This window comes from Lynx canadensis, chromosome B4, assembly GCF_007474595.2.
Source record: "Lynx canadensis isolate LIC74 chromosome B4, mLynCan4.pri.v2, whole genome shotgun sequence".
NCBI classification, from domain to species: domain Eukaryota; kingdom Metazoa; phylum Chordata; class Mammalia; order Carnivora; family Felidae; genus Lynx; species Lynx canadensis.
The window spans coordinates 23,050,999-23,078,623 of NC_044309.1; the positions used below are offsets into that span (position 1 = coordinate 23,050,999).

General features: G+C 37.0%; 1 protein-coding gene across 2 annotated transcripts; it reads right to left on the bottom strand.

Annotated features, from left to right (window-relative positions):
- Positions 1–2,264: 2,264 nt before the first annotated feature.
- ENKUR (enkurin, TRPC channel interacting protein) lies at positions 2,265–27,529 on the bottom strand. 2 transcript variants are annotated; one of them, XM_030322393.1, is made up of 6 exons: positions 27,242–27,299; positions 21,365–21,654; positions 19,514–19,659; positions 14,995–15,218; positions 11,949–12,095; positions 2,265–3,270 (listed from the first exon to the last, which is right to left on the bottom strand). In XM_030322393.1, exons 3-6 carry the CDS (start codon positions 19,599–19,601, stop codon positions 3,097–3,099), a joined length of 633 nt encoding a protein of 210 aa, XP_030178253.1. In that variant the 5' UTR covers positions 19,602–19,659; positions 21,365–21,654; positions 27,242–27,299; the 3' UTR covers positions 2,265–3,096. The 2 variants fall into 2 exon arrangements, with proteins under 2 accessions (XP_030178253.1, XP_030178252.1); XM_030322392.1 differs by lacking the exon at positions 21,365–21,654 and having other exon boundaries at positions 27,242–27,529.
- Between the last annotated feature and the right edge of the window lie 96 nt (positions 27,530–27,625).

The following is a 27,625-nucleotide window of genomic DNA, read 5'->3' on the forward strand; positions in this document are numbered from 1 at the left end:
AGGAGAGAGAGAATCCCATGCAGGCTCCACATTGTCAGTGCAAAGCCCAGCGCAGGGCCCCATCTCATGAACCGTGAGATCATGACCTGAGCTGAGATCAAGAGTTGGGTGCTCAACTCTCTGAGCCACCCAGGTGCCCCAGGAAAACATAGCTTAAAAAGATTTTAGCACAGTTAGTAAGTGTTGAGCTGGGATGTGAACGTGAGTCCACCCAACTCCAATGCTTAAGTTCATAAGCACTACGTGAAAGTGCCTTCCCCTGACTTGATCATGCAGCAAGCTGCTGTTGTATTAACTGCTTTGTTTAGCAATCCCTATCTTCTAAGTCTGATTTTTGTCATGATAATTAATGATACCAAAGGGTCATTAATATATATGCTTGGGCATCATTAATTTATTCAACAAAGACTTTTCTGAGCACCTTCTATCTACCAGTTATTATGTAGATTCTAAGGAATGCAGATGATGAGATACAGTCCCTTCTCCCCCAGAAGCTTGCCGTTTTGTGGGAAGCAGCAGATAACCACATATGCACAATACGATATGAGCAATGCTAGAATAGGAGGACAGAGTCTGAGGCATCAAAAAGGGATGTCACAGAAATGTAATGTGATCCAACTCTTGAAGAGCAGAGATCTTCCAGGCAGATAGGCAGGAGGAGAAAAAAAGGGTAGAGAAAAACACTGTGCAAAATTTGGGGAGGCTTCTATACTTCAGTATTAAAGGAACGCCTGTCACAGTGGGGTGGGGGTAGCATTTCAAGGAACCAATTGGAAGAAATCACAGGCAAGGGGCCAGACCATATCAGATGTTTGTTCTATTCAGAGCTCTTTTGAATAGGAATAGAAACCAAGTCAAACTAGCTGCAGGCATGAAGTTTGACCTTTTAGGCTCGAGTGCCTTCTCCCAAATGCCTGTGGTCTTGTGTCTCTTAATTCACGTTCTCAAGAAAGAGAATCTGATCAGTCACTGACCAAACGTCTGAGTCAGGTGTCTGTCCCTCCCCTGCCTGGGTAGGATGACCCAGGTGTGTGTGTGTGTGTGTGTGTGTGTGTGTGTGTGTGTGTGTTTGGATGTGGATATGGGAAGCTTGCACTGGAGCTTTTCAAGTTTGGGATCCCATGGTAGGGTGGTTTAGGATAATGTCTCAGGAACAACAGATAGGAAGTTTCCCCTAGGAAGCCTGTGAGTGAGAAAGGCAATAAAGTCAATCTAGCACAACATTGTGGGCCTGGGGAAAAGTATGTATTCTTTAGTAGAAATTTACAGAAATCGAGAGAAAAATCATCCATTAGAACCACAGGGATATCACTTAAGGCAACTCTCATTCATGGCCCCAAAACATAACCATGATAAAGCTGAAATAATTCGGGTTTCTTTGCATTGCTACTGACTTTGAATTATTTAAAATTTAGTGTGTATAGGAATCATCTCACAAATAAAATTCTACATCTTATCCTTAAGTGTCACGGAGAAGGATGGCTGTACTGAGCAGAGCCACTAGACGAAAGGAGACTTGAGTCCCTAACTGACTGCATGAAAACAGAGGACATACCCTCCTCATTAACATAGGACAATAATGTAAATGAGAAATTTTTATCAGGCAAATAAGATTTGGAGGTAGTTGGTGCAATTAGTGTAACTGACTTAGAAAATGCAAACAGAAATGGTGTGTATCTTTTCTAGGCTTGGCCTGTCCATGAGTCTCCCAACTCTGGATAGAACAGAGCCTACCCACTCCCTAGGTCTGGGTTCTTGAGCAACTGTGTGCAAAAGAGTTTCTGCTCATTTATTCACAGCACAGTACTGTTATGTGAGCAAGAAATGAGTTTCTATTATGTTATTATTATACATTTGGGGGTTTATTGTTATAGCTATTAGCTTACCCTAAGAGGCAACCACCCATTCTGGATAATTGCTATCTTTAATTTTAGATCTGCTTGAAGGTGATAAAGAAATAAAGAAATGATGTTCATAAAAAGATATGAAAAAAGCCTAAAGTGAGTTTTCAAAAACATTTGTGTATAACCATTTTATTTAAAGTAAGCTTTTGTACCATGCTCTCAAATTCTGTTTGGGAAAAGTCTGAAAAGGTTGCCATATTTTTTTCTATTTTCCATAAGATTAAAATCAGTGTTAGTAGCAGATGTTGTTATTCTCTGATATTTTCTAGTTCATATGTATTACTGAATTTCTCTAAAGTTTCATAAAAAAAATATTTTCCTTTTAGACTTTCCTTATAGCCATAGAGTTGAAGACAGCTCTACTCACATAAATTTATTGCTTAATAAATTAATCTTACAAATAGAAACATTAGAATTCAAAAAATAGATACCTAGGACCAAAAAGAAAAAGCAACATCCCATTTCAGTGCAACACATATAATGAATTATGGAGTAAAGCACTTACAGTGAATAGCAAAGTTTTTAAAAGTTGGTATGCTTGGAAGAAAGTTATTCTCTTTGATTATCCTCAGTGATGCATTTTGTAAATTGTGTTCTTGATTTTATGCTGCCTTCTTCATTTTTCTTCCTTGAAATATAAGCCCTTCGGCATATATAGCATTATAGACATTGAAAATATTTGCAGTTGGGAATGGTTGGAAATGACATAGGCTATCCTAGAATATACACTGCTAAACGTGGGCGGTTCTGGAAAAATATGCCAAGAACACTGGAGAAGCAAGAAAGCATATGCCACTATTTCCAATTCAAAATACTTAAGTTTTTAATGTTGTGTTCTTTGTATCGTGCAGTGTAGAAAAAATCGGAAGTTCCTAGTGCTGGCTTTATTCTTTGGGGCCCGGAAATTAATATTTATGTGAAACAAGTACATAATAATAATGGATTATACTACAAGTTGGAACACGCAACATCAAACTTCATGCTTAGAAAACGTAACGCTGGTAAAAACAGAATTTTCCCTCATGTAAGCAGAATAATTCAATTATCCTTTAAACATTGCCTAAGCATTTCGGTAAAAACTATTTTTATTCTCTTTCAGAGTATTTTCCTTTTTGAAAAGCAAAGTTTCATGTTTATGTTTTCCAGCGGGCTTTTTCCTATGTGAAAATGACTCTATTTTAGAAATCCGTTATTACTTATTGGCAATGTAAATAATTCTGTGCTTTTCAATGACACCGATGTCATGTTCCAGCTGCTTCATTTCTTCTTCCAGCTTCTGCTTGCGAATCTTCTTCGGTATGGAATCGATGAACACAGAGAGGGACTGGAACTCCTTATGTACCTCTTCCCAGTTCTTCTTCAGCCCCTGCAAATGTGATGAACACCGTAAATATTAAAGTAGCTGCAAAAGTAATGTCAATGGTAAAAAAAAAAAAAAGTATACTAGTGAAGAAAAATGCAAATTGATAAAGAAAACAGAGGAAGATAACGTTACAGGATAAGTATTTATCAAGTACTTGGCTAAGTAACAAAACATATTATACAGAGGCCAAGTCCTGTCCTCGATTGTGTGTTCAATTCCCAGAGGGAGTATTTATTTGCTCTGTTTTTAATGTTACTGTACTTGTTTTTACCATCAACTATGAATGTGCAGAGTTACAAGTAGTATGAAACTAAACTCATAGCAAATGTTTTGGTAAAAACAATTTAAAAGTGATATCCACCCCCACCCCCACACCTCCTCACCAGGCAAAACATATTTTTGAATAGGAAATTGTTTATTGTAAAAATTTTAGGTTTTTTTTCTTTAACTTTTTTTAAGCCATTATCTTCATTCATGAAAAGGCTTGATTTGGGCTTGCATGGCATGTTTGCTTATATGTGATTAAATGGAATTGCATAAATGCCAAAACTCAATTTAACAAGAGATGATCTTTTATGTATTTTTTCCATGTATTATAAAGAACTCTTCATATAGTCAAAGGATCTATACTTCCCATTAATGTATACTAGAAATGACTGAGATGTCATTAAATGTAACACACAAGCTAATTCAATAATGTAGTTAATGAGTTAATGCTTTATATTCTCAGTAATCTATGAATTCAAAATTAGGGATCTTTTAGGAGCAATAAAGGTAATTTCATCTCTGCATAGTCCCTTATGACAGTGCACTAGAGATCTCATTGACAAAATGGGCCAAAACCTCTAATCGAATTCGTGCTCTGAAATTTGAAAAATTAACACTTTCTATTATTCACTATTGATGCACAAATCATTTTATTTACACAAAAACAGTCAAACTGAACATAGAAGTTAAAATATTGTCTTGAAAATACAGTCCTTGAAATCCATGGCTATATATTTAGGTTGTGGAAAAGATTAGAGGTGCCTTATAATCACACCTTCATAATAAGCCCTCATAGTACAAATTTAATCTTGTAAAAACTTTTGGGGGATAATAAAATTTCAATGGCTTATTTCTATGCTTAGGTTAAAATGATGATGAGAACTAGAATAGGTTGGCTGGGGGAAAGGGCAACGGATTTTGAACCCTCATTGAGTGAGTCTAGATAAAGGGTTTGAAGAAAAGATAGAGGGAAGATATCCAGGTTAAATTTTAAAAAGAGGGGGATGGGTTAGCGTATAGTCCTTAATAGTGTATGAGATGTATTCCAAAAAGATGACCTCAGAATTCTTTTTTCATAGTCTTTTATTATGAAATGAAAAATATGTTTCCACAGTGCTCCACAGGGGTGTCTACTGCAGAGAGGAAATCCATGCATTTATACACTTTCAAATATCAAAGGTTTTTCTAGCTACTTGAGTGATATTTCCACATTACTTGTGGTCACAGCAGCTACACTTTTTCTCTGTAGCCTTTATCTTTTAAAGGATAGTTTGCTTTATCTTCCAGTGTGTACAAAAATGTTTGGATCAAAGTCAACAGCCAGAGATGGGAACTAGATGTAACTCATATTTCATATTATATTGAAACAGCCTCTTTGCTGTTTTTTTTTTAATTTATTTTTTTTTGGGGGACAGAGAGAGACAGAGCATGAACGGGGGAGGGGCAGAGAGAGAGGGAGACACAGAATCAGAAACAGGCTCCAGGCTCTGAGCCATCAGCCCAGAGCCTGACGCGGGGCTCGAACTCACGGACCGCGAGATTGTGACCTGGCTGAAGTCGGACGCCCAACCGACTGTGCCACCCAGGCGCCCCACCTCTTTGCTGTTTTTAAAACTTACTTTTGTTACTGCATCTAAAACATCTTTTATTCATTGCAGTGATTTTTTTTATTAATTTTTCTTTCTTCATTTTTTTTATCATTAATTTGGGGAAAACTTCAACTAGGAAGAAGCAGTCATAAAATAAATAAGTGGCTCCGGTTCCATGTTTCTTTTGTGCCCACAACACCCCCATCCATTCTCCACCTTCTTGTCCTGCTCTGTGATGAGCGCCATGGTGTTGTGGGGTGGGAGTCAGGGTTCATTCTTGTGGGCGGGCTCCCCACAATACCTCCAGCTCTTTTGCCCTCCAGCCTCTGGAATCAGCACTGGTGGGAGGAGAGAGAGGTTGGGGCATTTCTTCTTCCTCTCCCTTGACTACCTGGACACTAGTTCTGGCTCATCTGTCTGTAATTGCAATCCTGATAGGTGGTCCCTTTTCCAGGCTCCAGATCTTATCATGCTCTGGTAACACTTTCTTGCCTCTGCTGTTAAGCCTAGGGTGGTGATGGATTCCCACTGTTCTCAGTCCTGAGGTGCTTTGGTGTTTTTTGTTTGCTCCCTTAGCCCTGCTTCACTTCTGTAAATAGTTCCTTCATAAATTCAGAATCCTGAATCCTGGCTGAAGGTCCCTTGTATTTCCTGTTGGATCTCCGACTGACAGAGCTTCCTTTTGTTACTTCCTATGTATGTGTGTATGACGTAGTGGGGAAACACCGACCTATGAAGTGGTTGATGTAGGTTTTAGTCCCTTTTTAGCTACTTGATAATTTTGTGACCAAGGGCAAATGTAAACCAAACTCTAAGTTCACTGTCAGTAAAGATTGCAGTTGTCTTGCTCACAATAGTACCCCCTGGCCTGGATACAGTGCCTGGAACGTGGTAGGTGTTCAAATGAATGAATAGATAACAAAACTCAATATATTTGCATTTTATATCCTCATCTGTAAAATGAGAAGTGTGGAATCGTTAGACTAGATGACCCCTTGCAGGTATAGTGAGACTATTATTTTATGAAGAATGAGCAGAATGTGGCTGACTCAAGAACATACAACTATATGAGTCTAGCTACCCTGTCACTGTAGAAAGTTACAAAATGTTTTCTGGTACTGAAGACTTTTAAGATTTACTCTTTTAGCAACTTTCAAACGTGTTACACAATATTACTGACTATAGTCATCATGCTGTACATTACATCCTCATACTTATTTATTTGATAACTGGAAATTTGTATCTCTTGATTCCCTTCACCCATTTCACTCACCCCCAACCGCATTACCTTCTGGCAACCACCACTCTTATGAGTTTTGTTTTGTTTTGTTTTTTAGATTCCACATGTAAGTGAAATCATATAGTATGTCTTTTTCTGTGTGATTTATTTCACTTAGCATAACACACACACACATATGGACAATTAGATTGCTTTTATATCTTGGCTATTGTAAATAATACTGCAGTGAATATAGGGGGGTATATATCTTTTCAACTTAGTGTGTTCAGTTTCTTTGGATAAATACCCAGAAGTGGAATCACTGAATCATTTGATAGTCTTATTTTTAAATTTTGAATAACCTCCCTAATGTTTTCTATAGTAACTGCACCAATTTACATTCCCTCCAACATGGCATGAGGTTTCCCTTTTCTCTACATCATCATGAACACTTTTCATTGTCTTTTTGGTAATAGTCATTCTGACAGATGTGAGGCAATATTTAATTGTGGTTTTTACTTTGCATTTCCCTGATGATTATTGATGTCGGGCATCTTTTCATGTACCAGTTGGCCATTTGCATGTCTTCTTTGGGAAAGTATCCATTCAGATCCTCTTCCCATTTTTTAATTGGATTGTTTGGGTTTTAGTTGTTGTTGTTACTGTTGTTGTTGAGTTCTATGAGTTCTTTATATATTCTGGATATTGACCCCTTACCAGATATACGATTTGCAAATATCTTCTCCCATTCAGGAGGTTGCCTTTTCATTTTGTTGATGATTTCCCTCCCTGTGCAGAAGCTTTCTAGTTTGATATAGTCCCGGCTGCTCATTTCTGCTTTTGTTGCCCTTGCCTTTAGAGTCAGATCCAAAAAATCATTGCCAAGACTGATATCAAGGAAATTACTACCTATATTTTCTCCTAGGAGTTTTATGGCTTCAGGTCTTATGTTCAAATCTTTGATCTTTGTTGAGTTAATTTTGCCATATGGTGAAAGATAATGGTCCAGTTTCATTCTTTTGCATGTGGCTGTCCAGTTTTCCCAACACTCTTTTAAAAGAGATTGTCCTTTTTTCATTGTATATCCTTGCCCCCTTTGTCATAAATTAATTGACCATATATGCATGGACTTATTTCTGGGCTCTCTATTCTGTTCCATTGATCTATGTGTCTGTTTTCATGCCCATACCATACTGTTTTTTACTATATCCTAATAATATGGTTTGAAATCAGGGAGTGTGATTCTTCCAACTTTGTTCTTTGAAATTTTGATAGGGATTGCATTGAATCTCTAGATTGCTTTGAGTAATATAGACATTTTAACAATATTAATTCTTTCAATCCATGAGCGTGAAATACCTTTCAATTTATTTTGTCTTCTTCAATTTCTTTCATCAGTGTCTTACAAGTTCTCAGTGCAAAGATCTTTCATTTCCTTGGTTAAATTTATTCCTAGGTATTGTATTCTTTTTATTGTGATTGTAAATGGAATTATTTTCTTAATTTCTGTTTCTGAAAGTTTGTTGTTAGTATTTAAAAACAAAACAGATCTTGATTTTGTGCTATGCAACTTTACTAAATTCATTTATTAGCTCTAACAGATTTTTGGCGGAAAAATCATGTCATCCATAATTAGTGGGTTTTACTTCTTTTCCAGTTTGGATGGCTTTTATTTCTTTTCCCTGCCTAATCGCTCTGTCTAGGACTTCCAATGCTCTGTTGAATGAAAGTGGTGAGAGCATCCTTGTCTTTTCACTGTTCAGCATGTGGTCTGGTCACACATGGCCTTTATTATGCTGAAGTACATTCCATCTATACCTACTTCATTGAGAATTTTTATAATTAAATTGATGGTGAATTTTGTCAAATACTTTTTTTTTTTAACGTTTATTTTTATTTTTGGGACAGAGAGAGACAGAGCATGAACGGGGGAGGGGCAGAGAGAGAGGGAGACACAGAATCAGAAACAGGCTCCAGGCTCTGAGCCATCAGCCCAGAGCCTGACGCGGGGCTCGAACTCCCGGACCGCGAGATCGTGACCTGGCTGAAGTCGGATGCTTAACCGACTGCGCCACCCAGGCGCCCCTGTGTCAAATACTTTTTATGCATCTTTGAAATAATCATATGGTTTTTATCCTTCATTTTATTAATATGGTCTATCATGTTGATTGATTTGCAGGTATTGAACCAACTTTTCATCCCTGAAATAAATCTCACTTGATCATGGCAAATGATACTTTTGATGTATTATTGAAATTGATTTGCTAATATTTTGTTGAGGTTTCTTGCATCTATGTTCAACAGGGATATTGGTCTATGGTTTGTGACTGTGTGTGGTGTTCTTGTCTGGTTTTGGTATCAGGGTAATGCTGGCCTTATAAAATGAATTTGGGAGCATTCCTTCATCTTTGACGTTTTGGAAGAGTTTGAGGAGGATAGATGTTAAATCTTTGAATGTTTGGTAGAATTCACCAGTGAAGCCATCTGGCCCTGGACTTTTATTTGTTGGGAGTTTTCTGATAACTGATTAAATCTACTTACTAGCACTTGGTCTATGCAGATTGTCTACTTCTTCATGATTCAGTCTTTGAAGACTGTATGTTTTTAGGAATTTATCCATTTCTTCTAGGTTGTCCAAAATGTTGGCATAGAACTGTTCATAGTAGTCTTTTATGATCATTTGTATTTCTGTGGCATCAGTTGTAACTTTTTCTCTTTCATTTCTGATTTTATTTATTTAAGTCCTCTTTTTTTTCTTTTTTAAAAAATTTTTTTTAACGTTTATTTATTTTTGAGACAGAAGGTGACAGAGCATGAACGGGGGAGGGGCAGAGAGAGAGGGAGACACAGAATCGGAAGCAGGCTTCAGGCTCTGAGCCATCAGCCCAGAGCCCGACGCGGGGCTCGAATTCATAGACCGCGAGATCGTGACCTGAGCCGAAGTCGGACGCTTAACCGACTGAGCCACCCAGGCGCCCCAAGTCCTCTTTTTTTCTTAGTGAATCTAACTAAAGGTTAATTTATCTTTTTAGAGAAACTGTGCTTAATTTAATTGATCTTTTCTAGTCTTTTTAGTTTCTATTTCATTTATTTCCACTCTGATCTTTATTATTTCCTTCCTTCTAGAACTTTGGGTTTATTTTGTTCTTCTTTTTCTAGTTTGTTCTTTTCTAGCTTAGGTATAAAGTTAGATGGCTTATTTGAGATTTTAATTGTTATAAAGTTCCCTCTTAGACTGCCATCCCATATATTTTAGTTGTATTTCTATGTTCATTTGTCTGAAAGTATTTTTTATTTCTCCTTTGATTTCTTTATTGATCCATTAGTTGTTCATTAGCATATTATTCAATCTCCATATGTGTGTTATTTTTCTAGTTTTCATCTTGTAATTGATTCTACTTTTATACCATTGTGGTTAGAAAAGATGCTTGATATGATTTCCATCTTCTTAAATTTACTGAAACTTGTTTTATGGCATAAGATATGGTCTATCCTGAAAAATGTTCCATGTGCACTTGAGAAGAATGTATATTCTGGTGCTTTTGGATGGAATGTTCTGTATATATCTGTTAAGTCCATCTGGTCTAATAAGTGTTGTTTAAGGCTAAGGTTTTCCTATTGATTTTCTGTCCAGATGATCTATCTATTGGTGCCTTTTCCTATTTTCCAGCATCGGTTAGATATAAAAACCTGGCTTTCACAAAAGCATGTACTTTCTAAAGATGATAGAATCTGAACTACGGAGAGATGGGGTTGGAGAAGGAGAAAGAGAAAGAGAGAAAAAGAAAGAGAGAGAGAGAATGGACCAAAAACCAGTAGTCTTTGTGAAAATGACATGCAAAGTCCCACCTCCCTGTCTTCCAGTCTTCTTGCCTACCTTCTTCCTTTCTTCTTTCCAGCACACCTGTGTTAAACATCTGTGTTTATACTGAGTACTGAGTAAGGTACTCAACAAAGGCTGTCAACAAAGAGACACTGTCCTTGCCTTTAGACCACTTCTACTGTCTGGAATAGCCTCTTCTTGTGCAGTTGAAGGCCCAGATAAAGACATGTACCTACATACTTCAGTGGATAGATACTCTGTCATGGAACCTAATAAAACTTATGATTTCTACACACACACACACACACACACACACACACACACACATCTACATATATACATATCACCTCTTATTATATTACAACATTATCTATAGTAGAATTTTATCTCATGCCCTTTTTATCATCCATGAGGCTTAGCATGATACTATATGCAAAGCAGGAATTTAGTAAATGTTTACTATTATGACATTGATAAAATGTTAAGAATTTATAACAGCATACAAATCCATTTTCAACAGAAGTTAATGTAGGAAAATTTTTTTAATGTTTTTAAAAGGTCATTAGAAATGGATTTGTAGAAATCTTTCAAAACTAACAAAACAAAGAATAAAGTACTATTTTTATCTCTAGAAGAGATAGCATGACTTTATTTATTTACTTATTTAGTTTAAAATTTTTTTTCATGTTTATTTATTTTTGAGAGAGAGAGAGAGAGAGAGAGAGAGAGAGCATGAACAGGGGAGGAGCAGAGAGAGAGAGGGAGACACAGAATTCGAAGCAGGCTCCAGGCTCTGAGCTGTCATTACAGAGCCTGACGCAGGTCTCAAACTCACAAACCACAAGATCATGACCTGAGCCGAAGTCAGACGCTTAACTGACTGACCTACCCAGGTGCCCCAAGATAGCATGACTTTAGAAGAGAACAATTAGGTGCTTAATAAATAATCTCCTAAGATATGGAGCAACCCTGCTCACATCTCTCAATATTTTAAATGCTTCTTGCACTAAACACATAAGGTCATATATCTTTATGTCTATTGTATTCAAAATAAGGAAAATGTATTAAAAACCTCACAGCTGGTTATTTTAAAATTTGGACATTTGGCTTACAGGAAAGAAAAAAAATTTGGTCTAGGAACTGTTTCAATTATTCTAGAGCTCCATCTAGTGAAAAATATCTATTTTATGGATATTATTTTTGAAAAACTCAGGGACATGAGAATGAAAATAAAAATGCTTTTTTGCCTTACTTCTGCATGTTCATTGAAGGAGAAGGTGGGCTTCCTTACGACACTAACTATCCCAGGAAAAAACAACAGATCACAAAATTGTAAACAAAACATTATTCAATAATTCTTATATTACAACTTTTGCTCTCCCCAAAGAACCCAGTGTGCCGCACGTAGTTGTCACCATAACCAAATGAAAGTGTTCTGATTTTAGAGTCAAGGGGCAGGCTTTAAGAATCATCGAGGGGCGCCTGGGTGGCGCAGTCGGTTAAGCGTCCGACTTCAGCCAGGTCACGATCTCGCGGTCCGTGAGTTCGAGCCCCGCGTCGGGCTCTGGGCTGATGGCTTGGAGCCTGTTTCCGATTCTGTGTTTCCCTCTCTCTCTGCCCCTCCCCCGTTTATGCTCTGTCTCTCTCTGTCCCAAAAATAAATAAACGTTGAAAAAAAAAATAAAAAAAAAAAAATAAAAAAAAAAAGAATCATCGACAATGGACCTTTCTTTCAGAGATGTTCTAAAGTGTTACATATGAATATAAATTACGGGATACTTACCTGAAGAACTGCCTCCCTTTCTTCATCAGAAATCCTTTTCATAGCTGCTTTCCTAAGGTTTTCCTGGATATAGTTATCATATTCTTCTTGGGCTTTCTTTACTTCCTCATTTCGCTTACATATATACTCAGGTGTGACACCGTAATCCTTATAAGGATTTTTCAGAAAAAAAAATCAATATCCTGAATGCAACTTACATATGTATACATACCAACTAGTGATCGGGAGAAAAAGAAATGTTACAGATTTAAAGCCTTTGCTCAGAACATGGAAAATTGACAAAATTCAATTTTATTTTCTCTTTTCTCATTGGGAACTTGTTGATTCTCATCTTTGAAACCCGAGAAGCAGAGCTGCCAACTCTCAGTGGACATGGAGTGTAAGCAAACAATAAAATTTAGTTGGTTTTTAGCTGCTGAAATTGGGGATTGTCTGTCATCAAAGCATAACTTAACCCACCCTGGCTAAAAAAAAAAGGGGGTAGAAATCCTAGCTATAAATGTGTTCTGGAAAGTTGCAAAACACTATACAAATAAATTCTAAGACCATAGCATTCTGGTAAATTAGTGCAGTGGTAAACAGTCCAATTCGTTTCCGGAAACACTTAGGGCAACACCTCATTAAAGCTCGGTACAGATCCTGATGTTCATAATAATGATTCTGAGTCATCACAACATTATTTTTGGCATGTTCTGTTTAATAAAGGGAATAAAGGTAAGACATTTTGGGAAAAAGAGTTATCTCACAGATGGGTAAAAGCTTCAGTGATCTGAAATGCTCCTGTGTGCTGGGTCACTGAGGGCTAATGCATACCATTAATGTTAATAATTAATAATACCCATTCTCTATTGAACTTTTATTAGGTGCCAGATATTGTGTCAAGTGCTTGACAGGTTTTATATCATTTAACCCTCACTACAATCCTGGGATAAATCTAATGACTTCTTAAAGATCACAGAGGGAGAACTGGAAACACTGTCTTACTATTATTGCTGTATACCTCGGTTTGTTTTCACAAATGGTTTCTCATGGCATGAATGGGCATATAACATTTCATTTGGACCTAAAACATGAGATTCACTCACTTTTTAAAAACTGGCATTGCCCAGGGCGCCTGGGTGGCTCATTCGGTTAAGCGTCTGACTCTTGGTTTCCTCTCAGGTCATGATCTCCTGGTTTGTGAGTTCGGGCCCTGCATTGGGCTCTGTGCTGACAGTGTGGAGCCTGCATGGGATTCTCTCTCTCTCCTCCTCTCTTCCCCTCCCTGCCTCTCTCTCTCTCTCTCTCTCTCAAAATAAATAAATAAACTTTAAAAAATGGCATTTCCCTTCAAAAGGCTTACTATCTCACTTATCATTCACAGATTTTTAAAACTGAACTCTGATCAGTGGGAAGTAAGTTGAGAAGTCCTTCATGAGCCCTGAAGGCTTGGCCAGCAACACCATTGGTGCAGAGCATTTACATGGCTTGGTAAACAAGCACAGGTAGATTAACTTCACATTTTTCTGTCTCCATGTGGAATACTCTCAATTTTCCGTTCAGGGAAGAAGATGCATTGAACTGGACAGCTGGGGCAGAAGGCAGTCAGAAGAGGGGCACAAAGTGGTCACTGGTGGCATAACCAGCAAAGGAGAAGGGTTTTTATGTCATCGTGGAGAAATAATGGCTTGGAAATGGCTCTGAAGAGTCAGCCAGGAGACTGAAATTTCTGCTTGTCCACACCCCATGGGACAAGGAATATGAGCAGCCTCCAGGACACAGAAGGAGGAAGTACTCAAAGAAGTCTGACAGAACTTTATGAGCATGTGCTGCCAACCCCTCGATACCTGCTGAGGTCTTCCAGAAGTGTCTTAGTTTATGGAGTGGTAAGAGTTTCTCAGAGAATAGGTGGTGTGCTCTGACGACAGGCTCGAAGTTCCTGTTTCAGCTTTGAACAGGCATTGGATTTATCATGGTAGATCATTGGACTACCTCAGTGCAAGCCCTTCATACAATTTCTTTGCAATTTCATTGCAATTTCTTTTCTATTTTTCCTCTTCCTTCCTTTCTTCCTTCTGTCCTTCCTTTTTTTTTTTTTTTTTTTGCCATGACTCATTATTACATATTACTATTCTTTAGGATTGTGCACTCATATTTTCCTGTGTGTTCTAAGCAATGTTGTACTCTGTGAGTATACAAAGTGAAATAGGTTTTGTATAAGGTATTTTTGTACGCTTTTCAAATTTTAAAGGTCTTCTATATTTAAATGAACTCAGGCTCCTATAATTTTCACCAATGAAATTGTATGCCTCTACAATGAGCACCTTTTCAGATAGAGATGAAGGTCCCCAAAGGACTAGATTATTGTATAGTACTTTCAAGGTCTCCTTTACTCCAAGCACATTCAAGCTGAAATTGTACACTGATAGGAGAGATGGCTCTAAAATTATTTTCCTCTTCATTTTTCCTCATTCTGCTACCAAGATCCTGCAGCCTAATGACTAAATCTTAGGACTTTATTTTTTTTTTAAGTTTATTTACTTATTTTGAGAGAGTGAGAGAAAGAGTACAAGCAGGGGAGGGGCAGAAAGGGAAAGAAAGAATCCCAAGAGAGTTCATGAACTCAGGAGCCATGAGATCATGACCTGAGCCAAATTCGAGAGTCAGATGCTTAGCCAACTGAACCACCCAGGTGTCCCTTAGGACTTTCTGAAAAGCTATTTCTTAGTAATGATTCATAGTAATGACTATGCTTTTCATGAAATTTCTACCTCACTAAAAATTAACATCTTTCAGAGACTGTTAGAATTGGTAAATATATTAATAATTGAAATTAAGGGAACAACCTGAGTTTTCCTCTGCTAGGCAACATGGTGTTATTCTTTCCAAATTCTTCATAATTTCATCACATGTAATTTGGATCAAGCACAGACTTCAGAGGAATGATAATTGGCAATCTAGATAATTTTCCCAGTGAGAGCACTGTTAGTGATAATATAGTTGATCATTATGAACATCATTCTTAAATTATTTGAATTTTAGGTCCAGTAATGTATTATAAGTTTACCTTTTTATTGATGTATTTTGGAAATAGTCCTGAAGTTTCAAGATCATGCTTATCTCCAGATTTTTTGTCAACATAAATTGGTTTAGGCTTCTTAGTCACTCCCAGAATGACATTGGCTGCATTTGTGTTTATAAAATTTTTTTCGCTTCGTATTCCCATGACTGGATGATCAGTTCTCAGTGGCACAGGAGGCTTTCTGGGCTCATTCCGATCAAACTTTTTTTCTGTTAAATATAACATACCCTTGTTAATATTAAATTATAAACATTGCTATTCAATACTGTTTATAATATCTAGATATTTTACCATGAGGATATTAGAGTTTTATTAATAATATATTCAAATATTTTGGGTAAAAAATCAGTAATCATAAATGCAAAATATTAAGTGCAACATAATCAATTAACATGCTGAAGAACAATATACTAACCTAAGGAAAGGAGATAAGCCCCCCAAATCATATGCTAGCTAACCCATATATTTTTACTAGTTATTGTGAAAATATTTTCTAATAAAGATGTCAATAACAAATGTTCAGCTTTCTCACTGGAAAAAATTCAAAGAAACATTAAAACTCTTTTCTGAGTACTACCAATATTGCTAATAATTGCTTATTCAAAGGAAAGTTATTGCAAAATCACCAATACATCAAACTTGATGAAAATCCAAGACTGTATGGATTTTTTTTTCACCAGAACTCTTGTTACTATAAGGTATGAAGATCATGTAATAACTATGTACCCAACATGCAGCTTAACAAAAATTACCAACACAGTTGAACTTTCCTATTCGCTCCTCCCTGATTGCATCTCACTTCCTAAAATTACTACTATACAGAATTCATCTTATTTATTTCTCTCTACCACATTCTCTTCATTAGCAACAGATGAAATTGGCCATTTTTACACAGCCTCTTCAACTTGACCATTCCAACTCATCTATTTTGATACAGCCACATCAAAATGGTTTGTCAGAAAAGAATGTAAAATAATTACAATTTATTTCCAAGAACTGAAGGCAACAGACGTCTTGACAAAACCTTATTCAAATCTTAACTCCACACAATTACTAGGTACTTTGGCTTTATTCATTTCTGCACTGTTTGAACTTTTTTTTATGAGTTTATGTGACTTGTATTAGCAGGAAAAAAGATATTATTAGAAAGTCTAAGGACTGGATTAACCTCTCATGATGGGCTGAATTGTGTCCCTCCCAATATTCATATGTTGAAGCCCTAACACCAGTACCAGAGGTAAAACCCTTTGGACACAGGGTTTTAAAGAGGTACCTAAGTTAAAATGAGGTCACTCTAGAGTGGGTCCTAACCCAATGTAATGGACGTCCTTAGAAGAGGAAGAAATTTGGACACAGACACACACAGAAGGAAGACCATATGAAAAGAAATGAAAACACAGCCATCTGCAAGCCAAGAACAGAGGCCTCAGAAGAAACCAACTCGGACAACACCCTGATCTTGGACTCTGGCACTCAGAATTGTGACCAAATACATTTCTGTTCAAGCTCCTCAATCTGTGATTCTTTGTTATGGCAGCTCCAGCAAACTAATACTTCTGATATAGTTCTACACACCTAGAAATATTATAAAGGAGTTTTTGGAAAATTTGTTTATTCATGAATTCGTGCAGCATATTTTTGTTGAGCAAATACCATGTCCCCAGTTAATGACCTGGGAACTGTAGATACAGTAGTAAACAAAAGAGACAAAGTTCTTATGGAGAGAACTCTCATGTTCTGTTCTCATGGAGTTTATAGTGGGGAAAGAAAAATTAAATTTAATATGTAGAATATAATATATATATTTGCTTGAACCATATGTGAAAGTTGTTTACTGTTTCTGATCTACTAAAATAGTATCTTCCTATGTAATACATTACTGAGATGTTGTGAGCATTGTTAGAGATTTCATTTGGAGTTCCTATAAAGCCTGGAGCAGAGAATAAGGACTCATTGTTACAACCCAAAGAGTTTCTTTCTGCTAGAGACACTTAACCAAATCAGATTTGCATAATGTTTGTCTAAAAAATCAGAGGTATCTCTCCTCTAGATGTTCACACTGAAATTATTCATTGGCCAAATTTAATTATGAGTTGAAAGTGCATGCAAATGGCTCCTGTAGCTATAAGGGAATATGTAGTTTTATAAATGTATATAAGAGGTAAACTAAATTCTTAGAACGTGAGGAAACAGTTCAGAAAGACTGATAATTAATTCTTAGGTGAGGAAGTAGAGCAAATGACAACCATTGGTTGGTTATGATTGTCAAGTGGATGGAGCCTAACACTGGCCACCTTCTTTCCCTTAACCTACCTAAACATCATCTTTTCTCTCATCCCAGGAGGAGGGGTTGGCAATGGGGTGAGGCAATGGGGATGAGGATGTCTTTTCACAAATTTTTTGGCAGTTGGGATAATAAATCTGAAAAACAAATGGTTTGGCTTTTTAACCTTATGTCAAAATGCAATGTCAACACAGCCTTGTAGTCATGTCAATGTTCTATCAATTGAATTTAGAGAAATGTTCATGTATCTGTTTTCAGTGTGTCTAAAAAATTGCTGGCATCAAAACTATTGTGTTTGAAATGGCAGAATATTCAAAAAGAGACTAGCAGCAGCCTTGGCATGCATATATATATATATATATATATATATATATATATATATAACCTTTATTTAACTCATTGTATTGAACTCTTGCAACACCCCAGCTTTCTTGATTATTCATAAGCCAGATAAAATTTTGTGTTTGTGTTGTCCTGTTTTAATGGGAGAGATAGACTTCTTCCCTTTTTTCCTTATTTGATGTTTAGGATTTATATAGTTTGGCAGTGTATTGTATAATGTGCTTAACCCTACAGAGGATACATGAGAACCCAACTAATATCATTGACATAAACTAATTTCATTTTACAATTTTCCAGTGTTCACAAGTGGTTGTGAGTCACAAAATACCAAGACTCCTCTTGAGAAAGACACAAAATAGACTTTTGAAGACATGAACTTATGCGTGGATGTTTAGATGTGCTTTTTTCCCTCTTTCCTGATAATGTCCTCATCCTTTGTCATGGCACATGGGTTTTGAAGAGGATTGTGGGATAGCAAATATTGCCATAGGGAGAAATAGTTCCACTTTTGTCAAAAGATCCACCCTAGCTGGACTTCAGATGTTGAATTATTTTCTTGATGCCAGGTGACAAAAAAAGGCTAACTTTTTTTTTTTTTTTTTAATTTTTTTTTTCAACGTTTATTTATTTTTGGGACAGAGAGAGACAGAGCATGAACGGGGGAGGGGCAGAGAGAGAGGGAGACACAGAATCGGAAACAGGCTCCAGGCTCCGAGCCATCGGCCCAGAGCCCGACGCGGGGCTCGAACTCACGGACCGCGAGATCGTGACCTGGCTGAAGTCGGACGCTTAACCGACCGCGCCACCCAGGCGCCCCAAAAGGCTAACTTTTTAAAAGAGAGAGACTAATTTCTCTCTCCTCTCTATTGTCTTAAAACATCAGGAAAGATACACCCAGGATGGGAAGAAGCTTCTTCCATGCATACGTCCATTTTCCAGATAGCCTTCTTCCTAAAATCTATATGCTCGATGACCATTATTAATTACACAATTTTCAATGCCTAGTACAAAATGACAACATGGGGCACCTTGATCAAACATCAAGAATTTCAAGACAGCAAAAGCAAAGCATTAAACCAAGCTCCTCAGCATGTGGCCCTCTCCATGCGAATGCCCGAGAAGCTGGCTCTTTCTACCACTCATTCACGAAGGGTCCTCCATTACACCTGACTTATTTGCTGTCCTAATGGTCTTAGAGATCTGGGACAGTTAAAGCCCATGCCTGATAGTTGCTTCAGCTGGTATAACAGTTGTGATTCTCATCTCTTGCAGGGAAGACCAGACAGGGTTTAGATGCTAGGCCATCTTCTCATTGGGGCTTAGGACTCTTCTTATAATTGTCATTTGTTACTGAAGTCATACGGCTAGGGACTAGGGTGGTGAGGCATGTGGTGTTAGCGGTAGGGCTTCATTAAATAGTCCAAGATGTCATTCAGATGTATGCACCATGACAGGGAAAGGCTATTTGGGGTATAACTCAGCATTCTCCACCTTCTTTTTCCACTGAATTCTCTACTTCTACTTTCTCCTAGCCTCTCAGTTTCTGTTAAATATGAGGTAAACCAATCACCTATGAACATTTAATATTCATAAGCAGTAAGATAATTCTAGTTAAATTATCTGTTAGCACTTTTTTTCAAGTTTATTTATTTATTTTGAGAGAGAGAAAGGGCAAGTGGGGGAGGGGCAGAAAGGGAGGGAGGGAGGGAGAGAGAATCCCAAGCAGGCTCCATTCTGTCAGCATGGAGCCAGGTGTGGGGCTCCAGCTCACAAACCGTGAGATCATGACCTGAGCCAAAGTCAACTGCTTAACTGACTGAGCCACCTAGGCACCCCGCTGTTAGCACTGTTAATATTAAAAAGAGTGATGAAACCTACTGGGTGGTAGAGTTTTTTCCATTGAATGTTTCTTCAGGAAATTCTTTGGAGAAGGTAGTTCGACTTTTGGTGGCCCCATAGTCTTCATTGCAGCTTTACATTTTTGCGTGTTATCTTTAATAGAGGCCTTAAAAATGGATACGTACCTAAAAGTAAAAAAAAAAAATTGTAGCGTTTATATTTCTAGTAAAAATTGCTTACAGTTTAAGAAAGGATATACATTTTAATGTATATAAGTCTATATTCATTCAGAGATAGACATAAAACATAATTATCTGAGCCCTGTCTATCAGGTACCCTAGATGGAAGTTTGGCCCTGAGAGGTGCCAGTGTAAATATTATAGTATTTCTTTGTTATCATGTGAATGTGTGTAGCATCAATGGTGATGTCTCCTCTCCCATTCCTGATATTGGTGAACTGTGTCCTTTCTCTCCCCACTATAAATTCCATGAGAACAGAACATGATCATATCAGGGTGCCTGGGTGCTCAAGTGGTTAAACATCTGACTCTAGGTTTCAGCTCAGGTCATGATTTCTTGGTTCATGAGATCGAGCCCTGTATCAGATTCTGTGCTGATGGTGTGGAGCCTGCTTGGGATTCTCTCTCTCTCTCCCTTTCCCTCTCTCTTCCCCTCTCCTACTTGTGCTCTCTCTCTCTCTTTCTCACTCTCTCACAAATAAAAACATTTGAAAATAAAAATAAATAAAATTATCACATCTTCTTGAACTACTTCATCATTATAAAGTGTTCTTTATCCCCTTTAAAACTCTGTACTCAAAAATCTACTCTATGTCATATTAATAAAACTATTTCAGCACTCCTTTGATTTGTGGCAGCACAGTGTTTTCTGTTCTTTGACTTTTTACTTATTTTGTGACTTTATTTTTAAAGGAGTTTTCTTATGGAAAGCATAGAAACTTTAACCTTTCTAAAAATCTCCTTTATTTGGTGTTCAGACCATTCATATCTGATGTAATTTTAAAAATACATTTGCGGGGGACTGAGTGGCTCAGTCAGTTAATCCTCTGACTCTTGATTTTGGCTTAGGTCATAGTCTCACAGTCGTGAGATTGAGCCTGGAGTCAGGCTCTATGCTGGACGTGGAGCCTGCTTAAGATTTTCTCTCTCCAAGGGTGCCCGGGTGGCTCAGTTGGTGAAGTGTCCAACTTCAGCTCAGGTCATGATTTCACGGTCCGTGAGTTTGAGCTCCATGTCAGGCTTTGAGCTGTCAGCACAGAGCCTGGAGCCTGCTTTGGATTCTGTGTCTCCCTCTGTCTCTGCCCCTCCCCTGCTCACATTCTGTCTCTCTCTCTCTCTCTCTCTCTCTCTCTCTCAAAAATAAAAATAAGCATTAAAAAAAACGTTTTTAAAGATTTTCTCTTTCCTTTTCCCTCTGCCCCTCCCCCCTCAAAAAGAGAAAAAAAGAAAATATAAATTAAACAAAAAATTTAAAAAGTAAAAATAAAAAATGAATAAAACTCCATCTGTGTTTAAATTTTCCATCTTGCTATTTGTTTTCTACATACCACTTTGTTCATTCTTCTTCTTTTTATTTTGCCTTATTTTTATTTTTTGACTTTGTTTTGTTTTATGTAAGTTCTGAAGTTTATAATATACATGTTTAACTTATAGTCTACCTTCAAGTAACAATATACCATTTCATATAGAGTGTAAAAACCTTAACAAAAGAATACTTGCATTCACCCATCATCCCACCTTTGTCCTAGTGTTGTAATATATTTTACTTCCATGTGCTATAAAACCCATAATTCATTGTGATTTTTCCCCTTAAAAAGCCAACTATATTTTAAAGAAACTTAAAGAGAAAAAAATAATTTCTAATATTTACCCATGTATTTGCCATTTCCAGTGTTCTTTATTTCATTATGCAGATCCAAATTTCCAACTTGTATCCTTTCTTGTGCATTAAGGACTTTTTAACATCTGGATTCCATTGTTTCTGATGAGATATTTGCTATCTTCTTTGCATTTAACGTTTCTTTTATCTTTGGCTGTTTTTAAGACTTTTCCCTTTATTACTGGTTTTAAGAAATTTGATTGTAATGTCCCTTGGTATGGTCTTCTTCCCCTCCTCCTGCTCCTTCTTTTTCTTCTTTCTGCTTGGCGTTCATTGTGGTTCTTGGATTTGTGTATTTAGAAATTTCATTAAATTTGTCAAAATTTTGGACATTACTCAAATATTTTTTCTGTTTATCCATCTCTCTTCTCTTCTTATGTAATTCTAATTATACTTATGTTAGGCTGCTTGATGTTGTCTACAATTCACTGATTCACTGTTTTCCTTTTCAGTTTTTTTTCCTGTTTCATTTTGTATTGTTCTATTACTGTGTGTTCAAAGTCAACAATATTTTCTTCAGTGTTTTAGCTACTGTTAATCCCAACTAGTAGACTATTTTCATTTTAGGCATGGCATCCTTTATGTCTAGAAGGGAACTGCTGAGTTTTGTTTAAATTCCTCTTACTTGAGCTTTGGCCTGGAAACTCTCTAGGGAGAATGTTGGGGCAATTGTAGGGCTTGTTTCTCCTTTCTTAGGGGTGACTGCTCTGTGCTGTCTATTGGCCAGTGTATGAAAAACTATTGTTTTACACTCTGTTTTCAGATGTTTTAGTTGTTTAAGGTGAGACGATAAATTTCATCCTTGATTGGGAGCAGAAGTTTAGCTATGCCACTTTTAACAACTTGTATTCTCTCTCTCTTTTTTTAAGGTCTATTTATTTTTGAAAGAGAGAGAGAGTTCAAGCAGGGGAGGGATGGAGAGAGGAGCACAGAGGATCTGAAGAAGGCTCTGTGCTGACAGTAGTGAGATTGATGTGGGGATTGAACTCACGAACTGTGAGATCATGACCTCAGCTGAAGTCTGATGTTCAACCGACTGAGCCACCCAGGCACCCACTTGTATTATTTTCTTATGTATGCTGATAAGTTTGCTTGGAAAAACATTAAATTGTTTCTTGCTTTTAGAGGACTTTCCTCAATCTTGAATTCAATGGTTGGGGATTAATTATGGTCTAAAAAGAATGAGTTTATTAGATACCTTTATAAAATAATGTTCAATCTAAATTTGTGCCTTAAGTTTCCTACAGAAGTTGGAATTGGCAGATATCTCTTGATTAATAAAATAACTTCCCCTGTGGTAAGAAAAGAGTGTATATGCTCTCACTTCTTTTTAATTTGCTATCTTGTGATTCAATACATTATTTTGTGAGCTGAAAGCTTACCCATTTGTTATACAAAACAATATATTTTATACTTTATGAATAATTTTTTATTTTTCCAAATTACAAAAATAAAAAATGATGAAACTATCATAATGCTATATACTAATTATATATCAATTTTAAAAATGAATAAAAATCTAGTTTTACTCTATCTCCTCAATCCATTTTCCAAACAAATTTAGTTTTCTATGTTTCTATTTATGTATGAAACATACCTTGTTTTTTAAAACTTAATATAATGTGATTTCTTTCCATATTAGTACATGCAAAGTTTCTTTTCTTTACAAGAGATGAAGAAAAATGTTATTATTGTGGAAGTTTGCAGAGACTGGACAGCTATATTAAAATCTGAATAACAATTTCTAACACTAATCATAAAACTCTGAGACCACATATGGCAGCAATGAGAATTTTAACATAAAATTTCATTATTCTATAAACAAGGACTTTGGAATATTCCTGGCTTTCTTTGAATATAAGTTCATTTAAAAGGACTACTGCTTTCCCCAGTTGAATTATTGGATACAAATTGTCAGCAAAGTAAATAAGAACCTCAGGAGAAAATAAGTATGTTATCTAAGATTTCATAATAGTCAAGACTACTTAGCAAAGTCAGATACATAACTAGACTTTAAACCAAGAGATGTTATAAAACCTCAGAAAATATAGATATAGTAGTATGGAAAATAAAGAAAATGAAAGATAATCCAAGAAAAATGAAAAGCTGTGAAAATGAAATTCAGACTCCATGTCACAGTTGATGCCAGTGAAAACCAGAAAGCTTTAAAAAAAAACCAAACAGCCAACTAGTGAGTGCTTAGACATTAAATATTCCCACATTAAATAAGCATGCATCCAGAAACTCCATGCTGGTGAATCTGATGTAAATTTTAGAGAGCATCTAAAAACCTGTAGAGAAGCAACGATTAAATGAGCCATTTGGAGTTTCAATTCCCTGAAATGAATATCATTTTTTAAAAAAGATTACTTGACTCATAAATCAGGCAACTACCTTAGACATAATATACACCTTTATGTTAGCAGAGCCTCTTATCCTTACTGATAAGAGAGATATGAATTGATTAATGTATGCACATGGATGACTGACTGAACCCTCCTAACATTGAATGGCTGTCAGCCTAGAAAGAAGTGTCCTTTAGTCTACTAAGCAAAATATTTGCCCTATTCAATGACAGACGGAGATATACTAGACATACTTATTAGATTTACAAATAACACAAAGCTGGGAGGGATGGTTGAGACAGTGTATGAAAGATTTAAAGTGCAAAACTATCTCCGTAGATCAATGATGAGTTTAGATTTTTAAAAAATCAGTTACATTAATTATAGGATGAGAGAGACTGATCTTAGCTATAAGTCATGTGGGCATTTCAATGTGAGGCAATGGTGGGACATGAGTGTCAAAATGCTAATGAATTCATTAATGGAAGTATTGTGCTAAAGATAATGGCTCCATAAACTGTTTGGTACATATCTGGAATATTACCTTAAACAAAAGGGAAAGAGAGAATGGTTGGAGATTTTAAGTAACTGGAGCCATCAACAGAAGGGTGACAAATTTGGTGAACATCTTGGAAACCATCTCATGTGTCATGAGCAATTGAAATTTTGAAAACTGATTCATGGCTTCCCATTGACTTTAACATTGTTAGATCTTAAATCCCAGCTCATTAAGTTCAACTGCAAGAGGATGGCCTTCACCCCACTTTCACTGCACAGATCCATTTTCTAAGTTCTCATTAGTTATCTGCATCTCTCATTGGAATATGGTTTTATTGTTAATCAACATTTTAATGTTTGTATTTTAGTTTCCCAAGGAGACTGTAACCTGTGAGGCATGAGAGATCACAATGCAGTCAGTTGTTGAGAAATCCACCACTTTGTGAAAGCTGGACAGTAATCTTGCTAGTCTTGCAAAGAGCCACAGTCAGCTTTCTTGAAGCTGGGTTTATAACTCAGTAATGCAAATAGATTTCTTTCTTTCTTTTTCTTCCTTCCTTCCTTCCTTCCTTCCTTCCTTCCTTCCTTCCTTCCTTCCTTTCTTTCTTTTCTTTCTTTCTTTCTTTCTTTCTTTCTTTCTTTCTTTCTTTCTTTCTTTCTTTCTTTCTTTCTCTTTCCTTCCTGCCTCCCTGCCTCCCTGCCTTTCCTTCCTTCGAGAGAGAGAGAGAGAGAGAGACAAAAAGAGCACAAGACGGGGAGGGGCAGAGAGAAAGGGAGAGAGGGAGAATCCCAAGCAGACTCCTCATGGTCAGTGTGCAGAGCCCAGCGCAGGGCTGGAACCCACAAAACCGTGAGATAATGACCTGAGCCAAAATCAGGAGTCAGAGACTTAACTAACTGAGCCACCCAGGTGCTATATTTCCTTCTTATGATTAATTCTTACCACTGTTGGGAAAATGAATAAAGTTTTACACCATAAGATGGTCGCGAGGACTAAAACAAGCTCTGGTCTCTGGCTTAGAAACCCCTCTTCCAGGTTCTTCTTGCCCTGTTTGCCATGCACGCAACCCCCCTCCCCCCCCCCCAAATATGGAGGCAGACAACTATAAATTACGCTTCCTGCTTGCATTCAGGGCTCAGATCTTTGGAGAAATGGTCTCCCTGAGCCCACTGGTGTTAAGTATATCTCCGATCCACCAAGATCTCTGAATGCCGGTTGGTTTTTCCGCCAGTGTTCCAGCCTGGTTCCGTAACACCACTAACAGGGGTTTTGGGTCAGGGCAAGTTAGTGTCAGTGTGGTGAGGAATTTGTTAAATGTGTTATTATGCTCTGTTTTTACATATTAGTGGTTTGCCTGTATGGCATCTTTATCAAAGTAAAACCTCCCCAGGTTGTTGCAGACAGTGTAGGATGTTGTGGAAAGTCTCACCCTAACAGAGAGTTCTCTGGCACCACAATTGATGCCTTCTATTTCCTTCACCCTAAGTTCCTTTTTCTTACTTATTCCTTCAGAGTCAACCAAGGAGTTTGTGCTACCACTTCCAACATTTCCCAAGAACATTCTCCAAAGGCAATGTTATACACATAAATAGGGGCTCAGTTATTGCTCGTCAAATGAACAGACTAGACTGTTCCTATAATATTTCTTGAAAAAAATTACTTATATGCAGTAAAGATGCCTCTTTTTAATTTATCAATGAATAGAACACCTATCTAATAAAATATCTTAACTTTCAAATTCAGTACTCTCTAGAAAATACAGCCTACCACTGGGTTTCAGAGAAGAGGAACTTTATCTTGTACAACATACCGGATTTTTTGACCAAAAGTTCATTCAGCAATAGTTAATTTGAACATTCGTCATAAATTCTACAAGTCCATCACATCTTACTTTACATTCCTCTTTCCATTCTCTGCTAGATTCTGAGAAACTAGTGGAAAATAATATAGGTACTACTCCTTATTGAAACCAGATTCTTGGGCTTACAATGGAAGGGTTTGCCCACTTGTTGATGTTATATACCCCAAGGAATTACTAGTATAAATAATTGACCATTAGATCTGAAAGGAACCTTAAAGATGATCCGGATCATTTAGTTTGTCTTACAGATAAGAAAATAAATGAAAATTTATTCATGATTCCCAAACCAGTTAGTTGCAGAGTCTTTTTTTTTTTAAGCCCATCGCACTTTCAATGTGGTTTTGACGTGCATCAGGAAAAGAAGAAAGGTAAAGAACAGCAAATATTTCGAATTCTAGGAGGAATAAGATCTTCTGCACTAGTTACCTTCTTTTCTCCCCATAGATTTACATAAGTTCTAAGTTTATACACAGGAGACTAACTGAGATATTTACTTCAGGGTTACCTTGTTGAAATGTGGGGGAACTTAAGGGGTCCTAACACCCATGTAAAATTTTTAACTCAATTATATATTTTTGGGTCTCTACCCATCTATTCTTCTTTCTATCCAACTATCAGATCTGAAAAAGACTTTAGAAACGAATCTATTTTGTCTTACCAGTCAAAAGACTGAGCCTCAGAAACAAACAGGAATGTATATTTGACAACAATCTCAGAAATTACTATCCCTTTAGAGAGGGAGCAGTAGTGTAGTCAGAAATAAAACAACGAACCCCTGAAACCAAGTAGGAAGTATCCTAACACAGGACAATAAAACTGTGATTTTCTTTTTTCAGTAACAAGAAATTTCACGCTATTTTGTATGCCACATCATGTACGAACAATTAAATTACAAAACAATTACATACTATATTAACAGGTGGCTAACAATAAAATGGCCCTCTCACAGCACTGGACCGTCCTCTCCGTGAATTGTGAGATAGATGTTAAATACCCAGGTTTTGCAGCCACTTCCTTAAAAAGCTGGCATCCAAGTCTACTTCATTAAGACAAAAATATATGTAATTTCTTTTTAAAAGTCGTATGCTGCTTAGTTAATCTTGAAATGGCATCGTTATTCCTTATTCTTGCTTCAAGTGATAATCTTTTGTTTACCCACATACCTAGGAGGCTGGGGAGGCTCCTTCCGGTCACTGGGTATGAGGTTATAAATGCTCTCAGAAAAGCAAGTTGTATCCATGGCCACCAAAATGACTCCTTAAATATGGTCAACTTTTTTCTCACTATACCAGTATGTCTGTCCCTTTCTTCACTGATTCCCGTTTCCTTTCCTACTCTTGACTTCTCACGGAACTAAGGTTTCTCTCTTTCACCTAATTCCCCTTTGACCTGTTAGCAGTCCTCTCTTGGGAAGAAAATAAAATAGCCCTTCTAATTCTCTAGGGGTTGCTTAGCGTTGTTGACGGCGTGGTTGCCTGGGAAACAGTTGCTAGGCTACGTGGACGTAGAAGGCAGCCCTGTAAACTAGGTTTTCTTCCCTCTGCAGT